At 38.4% G+C, this 23,261-nt stretch overlaps 1 protein-coding gene across 5 annotated transcripts in view; it reads right to left on the bottom strand.

Annotated features, from left to right (window-relative positions):
- Positions 1-7,508: 7,508 nt before the first annotated feature.
- Positions 7,509-23,261, bottom strand: part of rgs12b (regulator of G protein signaling 12b) — a 49,280-nt gene continuing 33,527 nt past the window's right edge. For 2 of the 5 annotated variants that reach the window (XM_067441255.1, XM_067441256.1), the window contains exons 6-18: positions 19,251-19,420; positions 18,771-18,863; positions 16,835-16,978; positions 15,656-15,835; positions 12,536-12,686; positions 12,274-12,371; positions 11,775-11,969; positions 11,445-11,518; positions 11,105-11,231; positions 10,526-10,622; positions 10,291-10,358; positions 9,582-9,678; positions 7,509-9,293 (exon numbers count right to left, since the gene is read on the bottom strand). In XM_067441255.1, the coding sequence (XP_067297356.1) occupies positions 8,716-9,293; positions 9,582-9,678; positions 10,291-10,358; positions 10,526-10,622; positions 11,105-11,231; positions 11,445-11,518; positions 11,775-11,969; positions 12,274-12,371; positions 12,536-12,686; positions 15,656-15,835; positions 16,835-16,978; positions 18,771-18,863; positions 19,251-19,420 (2,072 nt within the window). In that variant the 3' untranslated portion in view covers positions 7,509-8,715. The remainder of the gene's footprint in view (positions 9,294-9,581; positions 9,679-10,290; positions 10,359-10,525; positions 10,623-11,104; positions 11,232-11,444; positions 11,519-11,774; positions 11,970-12,273; positions 12,372-12,535; positions 12,687-15,655; positions 15,836-16,834; positions 16,979-18,770; positions 18,864-19,250; positions 19,421-23,261) is intronic. The other 3 variants (XM_067441257.1, XM_067441258.1, XM_067441259.1) reach the window with 3 other exon arrangements.

Genomic DNA, 23,261 nt, shown 5'->3' with positions numbered 1-23,261 from the left:
ACTTGTTTGCTTGATTTTAAGCTGTTAATGTCCACTATGAAGACTCCTTCAGACTAAATTCAAACTCATTAAACATGCAATCCATAACTATCCTCACAAGAAGTGTCCATGGGTTATCATTAGACTCTCTGCTCTCTTACCTGATTGGGAGTGACCTAAGGAAGTAAAGGAAGATAAGGTAAATTACAAAGGCTATCATTGTCGATACACTCTGCTGATTGTTAAAGATATGCGTTAGAGGGAAAAGTGGCTGATTAAGACAGAACGGAGATTGGTTGTGTAGGCTATTGAATTTGAGCTGCTTTGTATTGAGTGATTAGAGTTACACACTGACCCCTTGTGGCACTATGTAAAACTACTTGCTTTTTTGCAAACGCTGTGGTCATTTGTCTTCATTATAAGCATTAAGATCATATCTTAAAGCATGTGAAAAAGCTGCAATAAGACATCAATCGTTTGCACATATCTTCAAATTAAGCAATCCTATAAACTTTAAAATCTAAACTCTGTCTGAAAAGTGTCGCATTATTAGCACATTACTGTCATGCTTTTTACAGGCAGTAATTCAATAGTAACTGATCTGCCTCCGCCACTAGATGGAGCACCATCTCTTTTCAGCATCTCACTCATATTCTTTAGTTAGTTAGTAAGTTGCCCTGAATGCCCTGTATTGATGCGATTACCGATAACTTCTGTCTTGGCCGTATTTGTGCAATTTACGTACCTTCTAAGACTTGTTTTTAGTAACATTGTAAAACATTTGCTCATCATTATGAATTTCAAAGAACGCTGTCATATAAGGTGTTTGCGTCAGCAGTGACTTTGAGGGGATTCTCTTTCTGACTCTTCATGGGAAAAGCAGTCTTCCTGTTATTGAAGTTCAAGCAGATGTTTAAAACATGTCGGATGCAAAGGTCTTACCATAAGCACTTGAACATGACCTGTGGATTTATTGAGTCCTTGAGTCCTAGCTAGCCTACCCAGATGGGGATCTCTGTCCAACAAAAATAGCAAATGTTTCTTTACAGTTAAAATGGAAGTACATTTAAATGACAAATTATGATATAATCTGTTTAATTTCTTTAAATCGTCTCCATAATGTAGCCACCTATAGATAATAGAATTTGATTACTAAGTGTAGTCAATTTTCTTATCCAAAACAGGACTTTGCCAAGCATTTATCATTTTGAGTTTGCATTGGCAAATCAGTGTTGGCAACTACTAAAAGTAGCGACATTACCATTTTTTTCAGAAACATAAATAGTGTAGCTTTTCCATTCACAAGCTACTTAAAGGTGCACTATAAGTAGCTTGTGAATGGAAAAGCTACACTATTTATGTTTCTGAAAAAAATAGTAATAGTTGCCAACACTGATTTGCTAATGTTGGTAACTTGTTTTCATCTGCTAGAGGTCCCCTATTCAAAACAAAGGTGTAGTTTGATGACGCCAAGTTTGAACGCAGAATATTGGGACGTGGTCTTCACCTCACAGCCGGTGGACAAGAATCGGGATAGGACTCATCATGTTGATGGATGCGATTATTAACTTTACAGAAGTGTAAAGCAGAGCAGGGCAAAGTGTTGTGGAGCTGAGCAAGGCCACTGGTGCGATTGTTAATGAGATGAACGTGACTCTCCAACACACGTCTCGCGAGCAGTGGGACTTTTATTATGCTACAATCACCGGCGCCATTTCTGCTTTTCAGTTCATGAGTATGAGGTAACGCAGCTCTGTTTATCATATTGGATACATTTAAGTGTGTTGAAAATAATGTTATGACGTTACTCTGTGTGTTTGCTTGGTGGCTGCTGGGAAGTTTGTTGCACACTGCAATTTTCTCACAATTTACAAATAGTTGGAAACATTTGGGATAGTTTAAGTACTCAATTGAACAAATATATAACACTGGCCTAGCGGTTTTTGGATATTTTACTGAAAAAATATTACATAGGGCATATTTAATGTGTTGAAGTGTAACCAAATGCTCTGTGTTTTACAGTTTTTCTCACTTGGCAGGTTTGGTTCAATATATTCATTCAACCTTGGTTCAATTGTCTGGTCTGAATCGGTTAGGTGTCTCCCCCTATCCTGCTGGATTTTGTCATATTAGCCCTATATAATTTAGGTCTGAATCGCGGTGTGTTTGCATCAAAGCAGCTGCTTGTTGAATGATAACGACACAACAAAATGCATAGCTCACCTCATTTTTATATTTTTGGTTATTGAACCTTTGTATTCTTTTTCAAAGCTTCAGCACATAACACTACTTGTGTCTATCTGCTGCAAAAGTACTGCAAATATTCTAAAGAGTGAGGGAGTCCAGTTTTGCAGAACCCTTACGAAAAATAACCATGGTTTTATTATAGTAAAAGTGTAGTAACCATGTTTTTTTTGTTTTTTGTTTTTTTGGCTAATTGATTACCAGTTTTACCACAAATACCATGGTTAAACTATGGTTAGATTAGTAAACCCATGGTTAAATTTTTGGTTAGCATGGTTTAACTACAATAATCATGTTTTTTTGGTTTTATTTGTAGTAAAACTATGGGATTTTTTTTTTTTTCGTAAGGGAAGCCGAAATTAGTCTACATGCTCACTGCTTGCAGTTTGTCAGTCTTGCTTGTCAGGAAAGTGAGTGAGAGCACACAAACAGTTGTATCGTATCATACATCAATTACGTTTCACTTCTGCGATTTAGTATCCATTCATAAAATCATCGAACTGTACCCCAAACCACCATTTCTATGTGGACCCGGCCCGGGTATGTTTTGCGGGTGCACACGAGTTCAGAGAACAGTGTTCACATCCAAATGAACCAATCTCTGATGTCAAGAACCCGGGTGCGCACCAAAAGTTCTAGTGTGTAAGCACCCTGAAAAAGACTGCGATCGCTCTGTTAATGTGGTTCATTTGAATAAGTGTGAACGCTTCCATCTAAACCCATGGTGCACAGTTCAGTACAGGCATCAGTCGCAGATCTTTGTTTTATAACCTCTATGTGAGTTCTTTGCTGGTAAAACTACGATAATATGTATGCACATACAATGAGCATATCTAGCCCAGCACACAGCATTGTTTGGTAAGTTCCTTTGCAAAATAGACCTCATAAAATATTTTAAAACAGTTTTATTGTTGTATATCTTAGGTTTGGGTTGCATCTGAAAAAGAAGTATGTCCAAATTTACAGTACTCCTACTACAAATTTACAGAGTAGGGAAAAACACCCGGATGATCATCTTCTTCCGGCAATATTCTAAAATGTGCATTCGATGGACCCTTTACTATCCTATGAGGTCACAGGAGAAGATTTGTAAATGGCGGTTATGTCACGTAATGGACTCTGATAGGTCATGTGATTAGGGCAACATGGCGAAAAAAGTATGTCCAGATTACATTCATAGTTCATACTTCATACTACACACAGTATGAGGTTGTGAAATATTTATTAAAAATAAGTACCTACTCAAGGGAGTATACGAATTTGGACGCAGCCATTGTGTTAGAAATGACAGTGTGAAAGCTAAGTGCACTATAGGAATAAATGTATCATTATCTCTTTTGGTGTGAACCCTGGTGTTTCAGCTCAGCTGAGGAAATAATTAAAATGGCCGACCTTTAAATTCTTCTGGATCTATAGAAAAATCTGATTCATTCTAGTGAACTGGTTCAGCCTAAACACTCTCTCTCTCTCTCTCTCTCTCTCTCTCTCTCTCTCTCTCTCTCTCTCTCTCTCTCTCTCTCTCTCTCTCTCTCTCTCTCTCTCTCTCTCTCTCTCTCTCTCTCTCTCTCTCTCTCTCTCTCTCTCTCTCTCTCTCTCTCTCTCTCTCTCTCTCTCTCTCTCATATGTACCATTGGAAAATGTGATTTAATCGCTTGGACGATTACTTTAAACTAATAGATTTATACAAATTATTCAATAATTCAAATCCCTTAGCTAAGTAGACTTGTATTCAACGCAACATTTTGTAACTGAAACCTACCCGTTAAAGCTGGCTATAATTCGAAAATAATGGAAATTGATTGCAAATCTATTGAAACCCTTATTGCTTTTGAGCAAAAATATTTGACTAATGAAATCTGCTTAAATGATATATTATATCATTGATTAGTTTTAATTAAAAAACACAATGCCCCACAGACTGTAGTTGAAAGGTTTAGTTCACCCTCATGTCGTTCACATCTTTGAAACATAAATTAAGATATTTTTAATGAAATCGAAGAGCTCTCTGAACCAGCCATAGGCAGCAACATCATTGCAATTTTCAAGGTCCAGAAAAGGTAGCAAAGACATGCTCGTGACACAGTAAATACAGTGCAGTGCTTCTGAGTTCTACGGCAGAACGGCGGCTCACCATTGGCTAGCTCCTGCCTAAACATCACACGCATGCGTCATGGTGTTCATGTGAACAACGTCGGCCAATGGTAAGCCGACGGTTTAACATTTTGGGGGGTTTTGCGCACTAAAAGTATTCCATTACTTTATAAAATGGGTTATGGAATGGGTCTGGAATTGATTGATTGAAGCTTTATTGTCATTGCAATGCAACGAGTGAATGATATGAGGTTAAGTAATTATTGACAGATGTTTCATTTTTGGGTGAACTAACCCTTTAACTAGTCTATAAATAGCCCGACTTTATTACCTCATTTCAAAACATTGGGACATTGGAAGCATGATGGAATATATCGTATCTGGTCTGGTACCGCACAGTAGTGTGGCTTTGTAAATTGGAAGACTTGTTCTCACAATGAATGTCTTACTCATAATTACCTTTAAACGCCTTCTTCTCTGTTGCATAAGTGATGCAACTCATGTTTTATTGGCCTATAAGTAGCTCCTTTTATTTTCAGGCTGTCTGGCCAAACATGAGTCATCGAGACCGGTGAATACATCGTCAATAAAAGTGTTCCATCAATCAAAACATGTCTGTTTCTTCTCTTAATCACTTTATTCAAGTCCAGAGTTGAAAAATTGCCTAACAAAGCTGGCTTCTTTTAGTACTTCGCATAGAGAAAACAGTCATTGCTGACATTAATGCAATAATTATGAATTGAATGTACATTTTTGTATTAATTGTTTTTATGCTGCAAATTAGATTGTTCCAACATAATTTCGTTGTATAAACATTTACAATGACATTAAAGATCTAATCTAATCTAATCTAATCTAATCTAATAAAACAAAAAGGAGTGTACAAAGCAGTTCTCGCATGATAAAATGTATGAAGATATGAAAATATATAAAGCAAGAGAGCACCAGGAGGAGGAATCGTGCAACAATTTGGCGTCATGGTCAAATTACGACAGCATTATGATTTCTCTCTATAGAGGGTTTCCCTTCTTTTGGAGCGTGAAATGTACAGAGGGAGACAATGCAGAATTAGGACACTTCCTCTGGTGGAGGATGAGAGAGGGAGCACTGAAGGGAAACAGAGGCTGGTTTTGTCTGAGCCCAGTACCGGCATCCAAACAACACAAAGCCTGCCTAACCAGCCATTCACTTTAACTAGGCCTCTGTGCATAGCTAATGCACTGAGAACGGCCTCACTCATACAGCACAAAACAGACGATGGGGGAAGTGGGGCGAGGGGAATGTGAAGGAGTTATTAAAGAAGGCTTCTGAGAGCAGAGAGTTTCATCACGTGATCAGCTGTGCCGTTAAAGCTTTATGTCTACACTGTGTAGACACCTAATCGGTGTATTCTTCATTCAATAACAGGAAAAGGAAATGATAAACTATCTTATCTGAGAATTATTTGGGGTTTTGTCTTTTCTGGAACTCTGAAGGATGTGGTACTCTTTTCAAACTAAGCTAAACACAAATGAACTATGTTTATGCTTTTTTATGCTTCACCGTGGCTGCGCTTCTTTGATCAAAATTAAAGTAAAAACAGTAATATTGTGAAATATTTTTTACAATTTAAAATAACTTTTCTATTTTAATATATTTTACATTTTTATTTATTCCTGAGATGGCAAAGATGAATTTTCAGAATCATTAATCATAACTAACTATTTAGTGGTCAAGAAATATTTCTTATTATTATCAAACAGCAAAATTATAGTATTAGAATGCTTAATATTTTTGTGGAAACCATGATATATAAAAAAAAACTGCATTGACTTTATTTGAACAAAAAGAAAAAAGATCAATTTAAAGGCACGATATGTAACTTTCACTGCTGGAGGTTGCTTTTTCTAAACAAAGGATTGATGGCGGTTTTATTTCACAGAATCATTCGATTTCTTTACCTCTACAGCTGGTGGGAAAGAATCCAATGGGAGTTGGGCAGAAATCATATTCATGGATGATCTAATGTATGAAAGATTTATTAACGCTACAATAGTATGAAGCAAGGTGGGGCTGAAAGGCTTTGGACCAGAATGATGCCGCTGGAGCTATTGCTAATGAGAGACAAGCGTGACACACGGCTCGAGAGCAGTAGAACTTTTATTATGCCACAGACGACCTCTTCCGCTTTTTACGGTCATGCGTATATGGGGGGTAATGCAGCGCCGTTTTATCATATTACATACATTTGAGTGTGTTGAAAGTTATAATGCTACTCGGCTGGCTACTATGAGACGAAGCACGGACACGGTCAGTGTCCTTGTTTAAATAGATTATATCTCTAGATTTAAACATTCTTGGAAACATTTGGGATCATTTAAGTACACAAGTCAACAAAATATATAACATTGTTCTAGTGGTTTTAGTATATTTTAATCAAAAAATCTTAAATATTGTGCCTTTGCAGAAAAAAAAGCTTACTGACCACAACATTGAAAAGTAATGTACTTTAACTTAACTTGGTTTCAAAAAGCTCTGTCAAGATACTTTTTTCAATAGAAAGTGATAAAGTTTCTTTCCTCAGAAAAGTACTGGTGATTTAAGTCCAATTTATACTTCTGCATAATTATATGACGTGCAATTATATTGCATGTCAACACGGACAAGGATGCAGAAGTATAAATTCAATTCAACGCAGAAGTATAAATCAACCTCCCCAAATCAGTTTTCCATGTTCTTGAGGTGCAGCACCATCAAAATATGGCAAAGTATTATGCACTAATCCATACTTCAGTCTTTTACTCACCGAAGTGTGTATGTGACATCATGATGACACTCTGGTAGTACTTAAACATCAATGCTTTTGCAGAGTACCCTTTACTATACACACATCAGTATAGTAATTTGTGTTATTGTACACTTTTATAGAGTAACTTGCTCAGCAAGAGTCCCTTCAAACGAATGCTCTGCCATGACAGTAGTTACCCTGAGGGAGAAAACTGGCTAGAAGCATACAGCGTAAGTTAATGTCTATTCAGCCCTAGACTAGTGGTAAGACTGAGAAGGTAACTTGCGCTTGCGTCGTACTTTGATTTGTGCTTTGATACATTTTAGAATACAACAATACATAGGTCTATTATCAAACTTGTGTAGATGAATGCATGCGTTTACCTACTTGGAGTGTGTGAGGTATTGGAAAGAGATAAGACAAGAAATAAACAACGAGAGGAAGGGAGAGAGATCTCACCCCTAACATTTATTTAACTCTATTTACAAGTTTGCAGAAATATCAATCTGAGCAGAGATATTGGTCGTCTACAAAAAAGACTGCTACAGAAAACTGAAAATGATTTCAGTGTCAGAATGGAGGGCAATTCAACAACGTTGGCAACTCAACATAGCAATAAATCACACATCTGTAACAGAAACTATGTACACATTTAGTATTTTGTCATTCTGGAAGATATAATTAAGTTTCATCTGGGATAAATTAATCCTTTTTTAGGATTTTATTACACGATTAAATACATAACATATGATAACGTATCTTTAAAAAAATGGAAATAAGGGTGATAAAAGGAAGTGATCTGCGTAGCTACACATTGTTGAATTGCATTTTTGTAAGAATACGATGTAAAAAGAAAACAAGAATACGGTCTGAGGTCTCCATTTAAGATTGAAATATAGAAATGTGAGGTCATGAGGAGTTACTGAAGACTCTTTGTCAATATTTAGGTTTCATGGACAGGTTCATGGAAGGCACGCTACTGGTCACCGCAGAGAGGTAAGGCGAGACCTCTGTCTTACTAAAACTGATTGTGCTTGTTTATGTTTTATCCATTTGTGTATTCACATCTTTTGAACAACTTTTTGAACAACAGATAAATATATTCATGCGTAGACAAGGGTGCTTTACACCTCAATCACACCACATCCGGAATGTAGTTTATATTTAGTGTTGACGAAGAATTATCACATGTTTAGTTCAGTCAGTTGTGGCTCCTGTTAAGGCCTTCATGTGATCAGCCACAGGGCAGAGTTATGCAGAAGACGAGCAAGATCGCTTCAGTTCACTACTGACCTCAAATAAGTCCGACTGGCTACAATAATTATATTGTTTCTCTCTGAGGAAAAAAAGCTGTTGACGTTAATGATTGTCAAGATTGTGTGTGGCTAGTTGTTTTAAAATACTTTCAGGAAAGAAAATAAACCATCAAATGCATTGTAGGTAGAAGTCTCTTTTTTGATTCTTCGTTAAAGTGCTTAAAGGGTGTCAAATGTACATGGGAAGGAGGTGGTTTGCCAGGGTTTGGCACAGGGCTTATCATGAAAAGCACAGCAAATCCACAGCACTCAGAAATCACACACATCTTCAGGAGGGACCAGAAAGAGGTGAGGATAATACATGCGAGCGTAGTTTGTTCACACAGGAGAGGTACCTGATCGAGCCCAGCTTTCCTGGTAAGGGCCCTCCCTCAGGAGGTACGCTCTTTCTGGGGAAGCAGAGAAAGGAAAGTGGGACTGGTGAAGGAGAGAGCTGTTAGGGCTTGTGATGTCGCCTTCTGCGACAAATGTCAGGTCCGTGCCGCTCTCCTCTTCCTCCAGTGCCTGCACCCCTCCGTCGCTCCTCCAGTCTGTGATCCCGGACGAGCCCCCTTTTTGCGAGTGTGGAATCGGGGATAGTGAGGAACTGAATGGTGGTGGATTTCGGTCTGTGGTGTTTCTGAGAGCGCTATTGGGAGGCATTAGGGCTCGTCTAGGTGCTTTGCCCTCCAACGTTGAATCTAGGCTCTGCGATTGGTGGCTGGCGCTGAGGGCGGAGCCATTCTCCTTGGATCGGGGTCGGCTCTTGTGGGAGAGGGGGGTGGAGCTGAGGTTGTTGGCATCTGCTTCCGTATCGAGGCGCAAGAAGTCAGGCAGGACAAGGTCAGATTTGTTCAGCAAGCCCCGCTGGTCGTCAGCTCTGTTGCTCTGTGCTTTGGATATGAGCTCGAAGAATTCTGGTTGGACAACACACACAATTTTAAACCATTTCATTTGTTGAAATGTGACAAGCGACACACATTTGACACATTATAGCAAGCGTGAGATAGAAAGCATTCTCGCAAGACCTAGGCAACAACTGCAGCTGCCAGTTCAAGGTGTGCTTGTGTTAGCATTAGCTACATCAGCCAGTGTTGCTACAGAGACTTTGTTAGCATAAGATGTAGCCAGGATCAACATCAACGCTGATCTAAGTCAAAGAAAAAGAGATTATTCAAGAAAGTGAAAGGGGAATTGTTTTTTACCTTCAGCTTCATCTATATTAAGCTTTTTCTGTTTTCGCTTTTCCACTTGGGCCCTGGTTTTCACAGCCGAAGCTTTTCCTGCCGCTTTGTCCTCCCCCTGGGTAGCGACAATGAGAATGGGGCACATTAAGGGTGCGTGGATGAGAACCGCCTCTTCTACAAGGCTTTCTCTGGGGAGCAGGGCTAAAACTACAGGGGCATTGTAGGGTGGGCCTCTAGTAACTATCTCCAAATTGAGTGTACATATTCACTCTACGCAAGCATACTGAAGTCAATCTCCATACAGCACAGCATCTCACTGCAGAAAAACCACCACCAGCACAGCACGCCACCACAACACCCAAAATCGGTGAACATCCACGCTTCACTTTGTCTTTCCACCACTTCTCTCAACATATCACACAGCTATCAGTAACTATAAAGACTAGAGAGTTTGTTCAAAGGACGAACCCTTGAACCAAGGAATTCTTGGCGGACAGAGGCAGCTATCTCCTCACAACGGTGTGGTGTGTTGAAGGAAAAGAAGTGGGTTGTGATTCGAGAAGATGGGTTAGAACATCCAGGCCCAGAAATGCACAGATACACAGCCTTCAGACCAGAGGGAAGAATAGGGGAGCCAGCCATGCACAGACTCCCCACACACAGGCCAAAAACACAAAAAAAGAAAGAGAGAGGAGGAGATGGATGTTGTTGGAGATTGAGTTCTTACTGTGGCAGACTGGCTTCGCGTAGACAGAGGAGGGCCATGACTTTTAGATGGGACCAGCTTTTGTTTGTCTGTTTAGAGAAGGAGAGCATTAACTCATTCTGTTTAAATTAACCACATGCAAACTATGTTAAAGAGTGAAGTATTCACAACCATGATATAGTTTTACAGAGGGTGAAATCAAAGAGTCAAACTGGATGGTGGGAATGATTATCCTATATGTGTGAGGTCATCTTACCCTTTCCTGGAACGTGGTCTCCTATTTCCAGAACAACCCTCAGTCCATCTAGATTAGATATAGGGAGCCCTAGATCCAGTGGCTCTTTCTCTCCACTCTGTCCATACAAGAACACCAACATATTTAAATAATATCCTTTTCATAAAATCACAAAACACATATCTCACATGTTAAGATACAGTAGTGCGATGTCTTCCATCTTTCACTCTATTCCACAAATAGCGATATATGCTACAAAACCAGCTAAACAGGCAACATGATGGAAAATCATTGTGCACTAATGTGTAACCTGATAACCCAAAATGCCTCTTAACTACACCAAATACAAATACAACCTCATCACGTTTTTGATGAGAATTCTGTGCACAATGCTATGATAAATCAGTTCAGCGCTGAATGTATTCTGTTAAAGTTGCCCTAACTAATCAGTGAGCAGCTTGTGTAAATTATAAAAAAAAGTTACTTTATGAGAAGGGCACTGTTTATGCTCAATATACATCATGCCCACATAATACAGTAGCTTGATACATCCACAATTATATTTTCCTTATGTAAACAATAATCAAATATTAAACTCACTATCCTGGCCACCAGGTCTCCTAAATTCAGTCCATATTTGGCCACTACTGGTCTCAGCACTTCTGTAACCGGCTTAGTGGGTTTCGCTTTCAGCCCAACAGAACGATTTATAGGCACCAGATCCAGTCTGTGACGGAAAGATGGTGAGAGAGAGAGAGAGACAAGTTAATGAAAATAAACTTTAATAAACTGAATCCTGATGACTGTTTGATAATGAATGACTTAATTTAGATTCGAAAAGTAAAAAAAGGAAATGAATACATAAAGACAGACAGAAATTATAGATGAAGGGATGAATGAATAGACAGACAGAGATAAAAACAGATAAACAGGTGTGTACCGGAATAGCGTACGTTTCTCCAGCCGCAGATCTCTGGAGCATAGTGTCATGCAGTCCTGGTCCAACACTAAAGGCTTTACAGGGACAATACATGCTATTATAGTCTATTACAGCATTGCAGTATCAAAATATGCAAATGCACACACATGCGTACACACACACATAAATGCAGCACTTACCACAAAAAAAAAAAAAAAAAAATATTTGTAATCTTTAAAGGTACACCAGACAAAAGCAAAACTGAAGGTACCTTAATTGTTGATCATTATTGAATAGTTTTACCACAAAACAAAATTAGCACCCTGTAACTACAGTTTACAGGCTTGTTACCTTTTCTCCTCCCACTAGGAACAGATCCACAGCAGCCAGATTAATACTGAGCTTCTCGCACAAGCCTAAGAGCACCTCTCTGATGGAGATGCCAGGCCTGATGGGTACTGAGCAGCATGAGCCATCCGGAAGGTTAATGTTACAGTGACGCACCGCACGCTCGGACAACGACATGGAGTTACGCGACACCTCACCCTGTCAGACAGAGGAACACAAAGGAATAAACAATGCAAATTAATGAAATAAACACACGCACACACACACACACACACACACAATGGTATTCAGTTATATTAAACTGGAGATAATAATTTGAGGATATATTCTTAAAACAAATAAATATACAAAAAAACGACAAAATATGACTCTTAATAACATAATTGTTATCATTATTAATGGATTGGGTTGTTTTAATACAAAAAACTATATTTGGTCATTTTAACAGAATGCCAATCATAGACAGACCAACATCCGCTCGAGTCAGAAACATTCGACCCACCTCGTTTTTTCCAGAACCAGAGGTGGCAAGTTCCAAACTCGCACCAGACGACAAAGAGCCCTGTGATTCTCTCCGTCCGTTACTACCTGTAAAGCCTGCTGTGAAAGACAAATAGCATTCATAATGACAGATTGGAAAATGCATGGGGAATTGGAGAAAATGGAGGAAATATTCAAGGAGATGAGAAGCACATAGACAAACATGCGAAAGTTTATGAATATTGCAAGTGCGCTTGTAAAATGGTAATGGTAAATCCACTCACTGTATTCTCCAAGGTCCTTCTTCTTAGATCCTTTTCCGAAACTTCTATTTCTGGACCAGGAGAAGAAAATGCTTTTCTTTTTATCGCTATGTTCATCTCTGCTGTCCTCATTCAGTGACCTTCCTGATTTACTTTTCTTGTCATCTTGCACCTTCAAAAAAACAAAAAAAAAGGTCAATTATTGTCCTTACTTAATAACAAAGGTGTTACACAAAGCTCCAAGATGCAGATCATTAAAGAACTCTCTGGTGGCCAATTAAAAACACTAATGTGCCATGAACTATTGATGTGCTATTGATATGATATAGGTCAGTAGCCTAGAACATCTTGTTGTGGGTCTGGCTTTTCAGGCTAATAGGTCAGGAATTCACAGTCTAAAATTAGTTTATTATTAATCTAACTGGAAAGCATGGTGGGATGTTAAATGAAATTAGTCTCACTTCTTTGAAAGCTTATGTGATAACTATACTAATACTTGACTATGAAAACAAGAGGAGAATCTCACACCAGGAAAACAAGTTAATTCCATTTAAATACTTTTGAGTGTAAAGACATTTCCACAAAAATAATCCCCATATAACGTTTAAGGACAGTTAAAAAGACATTTTAGCCTAATGATGGTACATCTTTCTGATAAATTTAATTACTAACATCTAAAAACCTGATTGCATTATTTATTGTTGAATCCATGATTCATAAATGTTCATCACATATGAACATGCATAAACTACTGAAGGTTTATCTAAACATTCCACTAAGAGATAATTGGGGGTATCGCTATTTGATGTGCTTCACAGACTGTTTGATTTTATGATTATGTTCAAGGGAAGCCAATGTGTCAACTGCAAATAGATAATCACCCTTCTAATTAAGTGCATGAGACAAAAAATAAACACCTTTTTGTGTGTGTGTGTGTGTGTGTGTGTGTGTGTGTGTGATACCATTTGACTGGTCCTCACTAGTTAAAAAGGCTTATAAATCGGCCAAAACATGTTTTTATTTAAATCTATTGTTTTGCACATGTTTCTGGGATGGGTAGGTTTAGGGATTGGGGATAGAAAATATCATTAACCTGATATAAAATCAATGGAAGTCTATCTAATGTCCTCACTAATATCGTGTAACAAACGTGTGTGTGTGTGTGTGTGTGTGTGTGTGTGTGTGTGTGTGTGTGTGTGTGTGTGTGTGTGTGTGTGTGTGTGTGTGTGTGTGTGTGTGTGTGTGTGTGTCTTTTTCTATCCCATGATACAGTCCCTGACAAAAGTCTTGTCGCTTATCTATTTTCTAGAAACACCTGATATTAACCTGACTTTTAATTAATTCATTGGTGTTAGAAATACCTCATATGAAAAGCTAAAACCCTCCCAAATGATGTTTAATGCACTGAAATAAATAATTTTCACAGAAAAAATATTTATCATTTAATCAAGACAGAAAGGTCAAATTTTGGCAAGACCAAAGTTTTGTCGCCTATACAGAAATTGAACAAATTTACTGAAAATACAAAAATATGTCAGCAAATTAAGTTGTGGTGCTGTGAGATCCAAATTTAATATCTTGTATGACTTCCATGAGCTTGAAGGACTGCATCCATGCGGTTTGGCAAGGATTCATACAATTTATTGATGAAGTCATCAGGAATAGCTAAGAAAGCAGTCTTGCATGCCTCCCAGAGTTCAACAATATTCTTTGGTTTCGTCTTCCATGCGTCCTCTTTCATCCTACCCCACATATGCTCAATGATGTTCATGTCTGGTGACTGGGCTGGCCAATCCTGGAGCATCTTGATCTTCTTCGCCTTGAGGAACTTTAATGTGGAGATGGAAGTATGCGATGGAGCACCGTCCTGCTGCAGAATTTGGCCTCTTTTATGGTTGGGAATAAGAGGTAGCTAAGATTTCTTGGTATTTTAGACTATTGATGTTGCCTTCCACCCTGCAGATCTCTCGCACACCCCCATACTGGATGTAACCCCAGACCAGGATTTTTCCGCCACCAAACTTGTTTTCTGGGTGAATCTCGGATCCATTCGGGCACCAATAGGTCTCCTGCAATATTTGCGGCGACTGTGGTGTAATTCAACAGAAGATTCATCTGAAAAATCCACCTTCTGCCACTTTTCCTGCGTCCATCCTTTTAGCAGGCTGTGGGCCTTGGCAAATGCCACACGGTTTTTCAATTGTCTTTTGTTTAGTGCTGGCTTCTGGGCACTGATTCGACCATGGAGGCCATTTCAAGACAGAATCCGACAAACTGTTCTGGTTGACACAGGGACTTCAGGTGACCAGGTCTCGTGGAGCTCTGCTGCAGTGGAAAATGGGCTGGCCTTGGATTTTCGAGCCAACAAACGGTCCTCTCGAGCAGTTGTCTTGCGGGGTCTGCCTGACCTGGGCTTGTCAAAAACGTCTCCAGTCTCTTCAAATCTTTTTTTTATCCTCTGTACTTGACACTGAGACACATTGAAGGTGTCTGCCACATCAGCAGTGGATCTGGTCTTCAGCCTCATGATAATCAAAACTTTAGTCTCAGGGTGAATCTTAGGCATGTTTGCAGAGGTCTAGTTGCAGTTGATGTGAAGGTCTAGTGTACTGGGGTTCTTTTTATACACACTTGAAACCTAATTGATCCATTATTAGTCACAGGTGAAGCTCATATGACAAGGTGACAACACTTATGTCTTTGCAAAAATTGACTCAATGGGCTTTACCAAGCTGTGAATATTAGAATACTTTTTGAAAGTTTAGTTTTTCACTGAAACATTATCACAAAAGCTGGTGGGATTAAAATGAGCCATTTCTTGTAAAAAAAAATCTTGATTAGAAATATATTTCAGCGGCACTTTAGGTCAATTTGTACACAAGCGACAAGACTTTTGTCAGGGACTGTAGAATGCACACTGACTCATGGGGACTCCGCTCGTAACCTAAATTGAGGTCCCCCATTAAGAAACAAGCTTATAAATCAAACAGAATGACTCTTTTTGAAAATGTAAAAATATATATATTTTGTGGTAGGGTTAGCATAAGGGCATAGAATACATGATTTGTACAGTATAAAAACCATTATGTCTATGGAGAGTCCCCACAAAGATAGTAAACCACGCATGTGCGTGTGTGTTACCTTTTTAGGTGTAGAGAGGTTAGAGCGGTCAGAGCTTGTGCTATGTTTAGATGTGGGGCTACTGGGGACCTGGTAGGGGTCTGGAAGAGGACGCCCCTCCACCTCTGCAACCATACATTCTTGATACAGGTAGGACTTTAGGAAGCGTGTGTAACTGTCAAACTTCATCAAGTTGAAGATCTATTGAGTAAGAAAAAAAGAAGTGTGACACTGTAAAATCAGCATACTGAAAATCCCTGCTGGTCCAGCATAGCAATATATTTGATGTTTGTCGACTAGCATCGTTTTTCTAGTCTTGCTGGTTAAGCAGCTTAAGCAAACTGGTAGGGGCACCAGCAACTAATGCTGGGACCAGCATCCTTAACAAAAACAAATGCTGATGACCAGCAATGTGGGTCTTCTCAGCTGGGAGGACATAAAATTCCATTCAAAAGTTTGAGGTCAGTAGTTTATTTTATTTTTTTTAAATTTAAGTTAAGCAAAGATGCATTAAATGTAACAAAAGTTACAGTAAAACATACAAATACAGTGTTAAAAAGGTTTAAATGTCAAATAAATACTGTTCTTTTAAACTATTCCTCAAAGAATCCTGAACAGTTGACATTGTAATATGTGGCCACTATAATGTTTCTGTGAATCTGTGAATTACAAAATCTTGGAAAAAGATGTGCAAACCTAACAGCCTCAAAATTCTGTTACGTGATTCTTTGCCTTAAAAGACACTTTATAAGAACACATTCAGCACAAAGGTTGCCCGTAGGTTTCCTCACGGTTATCATGGGGTTGGAGTGTACAGGATGCTACATTCATGACAACACAGTGCCGAAAACATTTTTAGACATCTTGCTTAAAGCCAGGTTTGTGATGGTAAAGCCTTACAGACATGCAGTTTTTATGCGGCCATGCAAAATACAGTAACAGAAAACATTACATTATTTTACATTGATTGGTCTGAGAAAGATATCAAGTAGAAACGCAGGTTGAGGCATGTAAAGAGATTTTCCACAATTTCAAAATCATCAGGATAGGCCTAATACCCGCACAGCCTGACATAAACTTTATGATGTGCACTGGGAAATGAATACTGTTAATATTTATCTAAAGCTTTTAATTCAGAAATAGAGTGTTTTACCCCCAGGGTTCCAGTAAACATCCTAGTTTGAACACTTCCTTTCTCACCTGTAGCTGTTGCTCTTTAAACATGTCTGGCCTTGGTGCGTTGAGTATGTCATCAGCCAGCTGGGCCTGACTATCAATGTTGACGGGTGTGGTGGCCTTACTCGACAGGAAGCTGTTGTAGATCTCTCTAGCCCTCTGGGACAGCTGGAGGCCAAAAGTTATGACGAGGTCACAATCAAACATCAAACCATTATTTCATCCTCTCCACACTATGGGTGTATTTAGTATTCTAAATGGACTGCTATGGACAAAAAAAATCTAAAAAAACAGCATTCAAAGATCAGCAGCATGTGTTTTAGGATCAAATAACGAAGTAAAAAAAATTATAAATATCTATAAAAGGGATGCCACAATTCTCAATATAATATTTAAACGCATGCATTTGGTTTTGCCGGGCTGATATGAGCAAATATCCAATCATATGCACTAAAGTTTGGGGGTGTTTAGCCGCGTTTTAAAGCCTTGCCGATTAAACATTTCATTTGCGTTTTACATGCGCTGAGCGCGCGCGCATGTCAGACACGTGATTACTGGACTAAGCAGTCTTACTGCACTAATACTGCCAAACACAACATATATAAACACAGTCGGTTACGTCTAAAGTGAAAGTAAAATCGCGTGTGTCTATGAGATGCGAGCAGGTCTTAGCAGCGCAGACTAATGATTGTGAACACTTGTCCTTGAAGGGACAGTTCACTACTAAAATTATAGAGGTATAAGAGCTATTAAAATAGACAAAGAAAAAAAAATCACTCACTGCTCTTGAATAAAATAATAATACAGTAGCTTTTAATCAATGTATGTTGTATATTGAAGACTATGTAGTTTTAATTTTAGCCTAGATTTCAATTTCATACTTAAATGCTACTGTACATCTCTGAGCTGCCACTGTAAATCTTTATATATATTTATTTTATATTATACAATACACTAGGAATGTGTACATGGGTTTTTTAAAGTAAAGTTTTAAGTTTAAGTAAGGTTTTTCAAGTCTTTAAAGGGTTAGTTCACCCAAAAATGAAATTTCTTTCATTAATGACTCACCCCAATGTCGTTCCACACCCCGTTCATCCTCGGAACACAGTTTGAGATATTTTAGATTTAGTCCTTTCTGTCCTTTGAATGTAACTGGATGCCCACTTGCTGTCCACGTCCAGAAGGTAATGAAAACATCATCAAAGTAGTCCACATGTGACCTCAGTTGGTTAGTTAGACTCTTTCGAAGCGTTGACAATACAGTTTGGTCCAAAAATAACAAAAAATATGACTTTATTCAGCATTGTCTTCTCTTCTGTGTTCCTCAAATAAAGAATCAAACGGTCATGATTCAAGATTCGGATCGCGTGTCAAACTGGCAAACTGCTGAAATCACATGACACTGGCATTATGAATCACAAATCAATCTGCTGATTCGCGACCGTTTGATTCTTTATTTGAGGTTTGAAAACAAACACGGAAGAGAAGAGAGTGCTGAATAAAGTCATATTTTTTGTTATTTTTGGACAAAAAAATGTATTGTCGACGCTTCGAAAGAGTCTAACTAACCAACTGAGGTCACATATGGACTTCTTTGATGATGTTTTCATTACCTTCTGGACGTGGACAGCAAGTGGGCATAGACTTACATTCAAAGGACAGAAAGGCCTCGGACTGAATCTAAAATATCTTAAACTATGTTCCGAGGATGAACAGAGGCATTACGGGTGTGGAACGACATTGGGGTGAGTCATTAATGAAAGAAATTTCATTTTTGGGTGAACTAACCTTAAGTAAAATAAAGAAAAGAGTATCAAAATAAAAACATTTTCTCCTTTACCACTTTCTGTTACTGTCGCCTAAGAATAGAACAGCAAAAAACCGGACCAAACCGAAAATTATATATATATATATATATATATAATTGTATATTTAATAGTTAAATATGAGGACTTTATACCTGTTTCTTGTCTGTTTCAGGTACATGGCTGAAATATTCACACGCTTGCCAAAATAAAATATTCTCCTCGCTGAACTCTTTCTTCAGAAACTCCTGCAGGATGAAGAGAAAAATAAATAAGATTAAGTAATTTATCTGCAAAATATACACAAAATTAAAGAAAAACTATATTTCTTTACATGTGTTGTTTTTCTGTCTTAGTACTGTCTTAGTATCTACTCGCTGACTAGTAAATTCTCTAGTCATTATTTTTTTTTAAAGATAAGCAAAATCCTATCCAAACACTTCCTTGTGGTTTTGTCTGAAACCTTGCTGAAAAAGCCGTTACATGTTATGCAAGTCTTGATAAGAAAGTATCCGATGACTTTACACTTTTTATGCATTTTAATTGAAAATGTATTGTCAGCCAATATTGCTGGAGGATTCTTTAACACAGTGTGGCTGCTTTGGAAAAGGATGAAATGGACTGATCCCACCTACCGAGAAATATCGGACACCGACAGGATCCTGTAGCAGGCGTTCGAAGCAGACGGCCCATGATGCAACGCGGCGTTCAGTGTGGCGTCTATGGCATTGCACGCTCGGTAGGCTGGCATTGCTGTTCAGACTGTTATCACTTCCGCAGCCTTTCAGGTCCACACTGTTCAGCTCTAGGCACAAACAATGAGATAATGTTACTATTATTCACACTAATCACAGAAGCACTATTATTTTTCTTAAAGAAGTTTATATTAACATGAAGCTTTTTCTTAATTCTAATTCACATTTTGCACTTGACAACTCCTTCAAATCCGAAAATGCCTAACAGGACTTGAATTACGCAATTATGCCTGCCTGAATAAGAGTCAGGGTGTTCTACATTAAGGCTGTACTCTCAAAATAGACCTGTTTGAAAATGAACAACAGAAACGTCATAGCTAGATATTAAATTATACTTAAATTCATTGACAAATTTGAGATGTTATCCAAGTGCCTTTCAGCAGTCCTTAACCTGATTTATTAAATCACCTGACACTTCTGCTGCTGCTGTTAGACGCTCTCCTTTTAGTCCCTGGGTGATTCCGATGTGGTCGGTGAGCTCTTGTAATCAAACACTATCGATTAAAGTTACAAAGCACTGTCTTCTTTAAAGGCACAGTTCACTAAAAAAGTCCTTATTTACTCACCCACATGTTCCAAACTCATATGCTGTAATTTTATCCGTGGAACTCCCCCCAAAAAATCTAACAGATCATAGTAAACAGGAACGTTCAAGCTGCATAAACAGCAAAAAGTAGCATAAAAGTAATCCAAAGGACCATACTCAATGTCACTATGAACCGTTGCATTCTTAAGGATAAGGAATGATAACTTAAATCCCTAAATAATCCTCAAAAAACCAACAGCAATTAGCAACATAGTCAACAAAAACAAAAAAGTTTAGTTAACAACTAAAAAATAGTCATACCGTAATGGCTAAGCAAGAGAAAAACTGCTATAGCCCAGCTGAAAAACAAGCACTAAAGGTTCATTTTCAGATGGACTCCCTCTGAAAGAACCTCAGCAGACCATTGGTCACTATCAGCACGACCTCTTACCTGGGTAAAGCTGGTACGAGCCTGTGTGGTGCCACTTCACCAGATATTTCATGCCAATTGGACGCCAGGCTTTGACATCCATCACCCAACATTACACACACACACTGCCACGGAGCAGAGGGTGAACAGCCATCAAAGTGTCCGTAGAGATAACGTATACGCTGGCAGCTGACATTGTAAGCAACTAGAACCTATCTAAACAACACAGACACAGTGGCGAGCCTACATGCATGTATAGAGGTAAACAGATAGTGGCCTGCGCACAAAGCTCTGAACGGGTAGATGATCAATTATTGAAAGCAGAGAGAGGAGGGAAACTTAGATGCCAGAGGTAACAAGAACTTGCAATATTAATGCTGGACCAGCACAGCCAAACGGTAGAACCATAACGAAAGACAAACAAACACACACAAAAAAAACATGGGATGATTTAAATTGAACTGCACTGCATTAAATGCCCATTGGTCTTGTTGTAAAAAGGGTCAATGACAATTAGAGTACAGGCAACTTAATCATTCTCAAGATAATTTTTCCTTTTTTTCTTGCAAAATTGTTTTATTTAATAATTTATAAATATATATTATCTATTAACATAAAATAATTCAAAATATTTTTTTTTTGTGGGGTCACAACACGACACCACATTTGAAACCTGATCTACCCTTGTCTTGTCATTAAAAGGTCAAATTATTTGATATTTGAAGGCATTTTATGACACGCAACAGGTCAGTAGAGGTTTCTTACAATATAATTTCCTTTTTTATGTTTCTTTACGTCTAATATAATTGGCCGAGCCATATTACTTTTATTTGGCAGACAAAAGCTAAATTTAATATGCAGTGATTTTTGTTTGTTTTGTTGTTTTTTTTCTAGACTGTTTAAACCCATCCTGACCTGCTGGTGACTTGATTTCTTTCTCCCTGCAACTCAGTCTGAAAACCAGCACATTCATTACTTCTGCTTCTGTTACACTTTTGTGGGAACCAATCACAGACTGGTTTATCCACCTGGCTCGCCATTGGCGGGTTTAACGCGATGAAGGATAGAGAAACGATGGGTCGTTGCCTGTTATCACGCCTTTTGTGGTCTGATTGGTTGAAGGACTTTCCAATTGCATACAGAGTTATTTGAATAATGCTCTTTTATCACACCTCTTGTGCAGTAGAAAATACAGAGCAGACTCCCCAGACCAATGATCAATTTTAAATTGATCTTGGTCTGATGAAAAAGATAATAATAAAAGTCTATTCCAAACTATTGGAAAGAATAGTTCTCCCCAAAAATTAAATGTCATTACTTACTTACCCTTGAGTTGTTCCAAACCTGTATGAGTTTCTTTCTTCTGCTGAACACAAAAGATGATATTTTAAAGAATGTTGGTAACCAGACAGTCGACGGCACCCATTGACTTTCATAGAATTTTTCCCCCCTATGAAAGTCAATGGGTGCCATTGACTGTTCAATTAACAACAGTCTTTAAAATATCATCTTTTGTGTTCAGCAGAAGAAAGAAACTCATACAGGTTTGGAACAACTCAAGGTGAGTAATGAAAACAGTTTCATTTTCTGGTGAACTATACCTTTAACACTTCTTTTTTTAAGAATTACATTTTTTCATTCAAGTCATTGTATTTATGGTGTGAGGACCCTATTGAAATTGCTCTGTTTATTACGAATTGTTTTTATATAAATTAATTGATCCAGAGTTCAGCATCAGCAGGGTATTCATGTCTTTGACACCTAGATACAGATTCCTATTTTGCACAATGAGAGGTCTAGACTGTAAAACTCACAGAGGTGCCTACAAGAACACAGCTCAAGAAGTCTAAAGACAGCAGAATAATGAACAAAATGAAAGGTTGCTGAGATTTGCACTTTGATCTCAAGATGGATGGGTGTTACTGACATCACAAGTGGTCCTTAACTCACTCTCTCTTCGCTTTCACAGGCAGATTTATGACATCCTGCCATGCTGGTGATTGATGTTGGAGCAGTTTCTAAGGGATAAAACTGCTCCTGGCATCTGAACACTGATCCAGCCTGTCTGTCCTGGTTAATTACAAGCTGATCTCAATACAGATCCTCTCACAGTCGTTGTGCTTGAAAGGCAACTTGATAACACCACAAACTATCGTGCGCCCATAAGCAACAACAATTCTACAGGATTGTAAAAGTCACAGCCTACTGAAGCAAATTCCTCACAGTTTTGCATTCATACATTTGTCCCTCCGTGCCTTTTGTTATACATAAGGCTGAAAGATCTATGGCTCTGACTGGCAGCGTTAAGCAAACATTCACAGAAACCCTGGCACATTCACACATGCTAATTGGGACATTGAAGGGGGAGAAGGGAGGTAGTTAGGGCTTGTTCACTCCTAGTGCAGTTGGATTTGAAATGCAGAGATTTAGGCCAAAACAGTAACTCGCCTGTTACTGGCCTGATGAATCGCAGACTAGTTACGGTGCAACATTTGGTGCTCTTCCTCATGAATTGTTTAAAAAGAGGACGTTGGGCTGAATGTTTAAAGAGGCACATAATGAAACATCAGAATTTGCTTTGCCACATTTTACTGTTGTGACAAATGTCTACATTACATTTGTGGTGATTTCCGAGGAAAGTTGGTTACAAATAATGTCTCAAATGATCTCAAAAAGAACTTCAATTACATTGTTTACACTGATAAAATGTCTATATTCATCCAACAAGCTCTAATATAGCAAAACTGGGGGCTGGGTGAAAAAAGGAACAGAGAGGCAATCTTATCAAGAGTTCAGGCGACTAAGAGAGAACCAAAATGGTGTTTGCTTTCTCCTTCATTTGGGTAGAGCTCTCTCAGATTCAGATCTACATATACAAACTACATTAACATTGAAAACACAGCATAGAAAACAACAGTGAGTCTGATGCAAGATA

This window comes from Pseudorasbora parva, chromosome 4, assembly GCF_024679245.1.
Source record: "Pseudorasbora parva isolate DD20220531a chromosome 4, ASM2467924v1, whole genome shotgun sequence".
NCBI classification, from domain to species: domain Eukaryota; kingdom Metazoa; phylum Chordata; class Actinopteri; order Cypriniformes; family Gobionidae; genus Pseudorasbora; species Pseudorasbora parva.
Note: the sequence above shows the minus strand (reverse complement) of the source record. Positions and strands in the feature narration are given on the sequence as shown.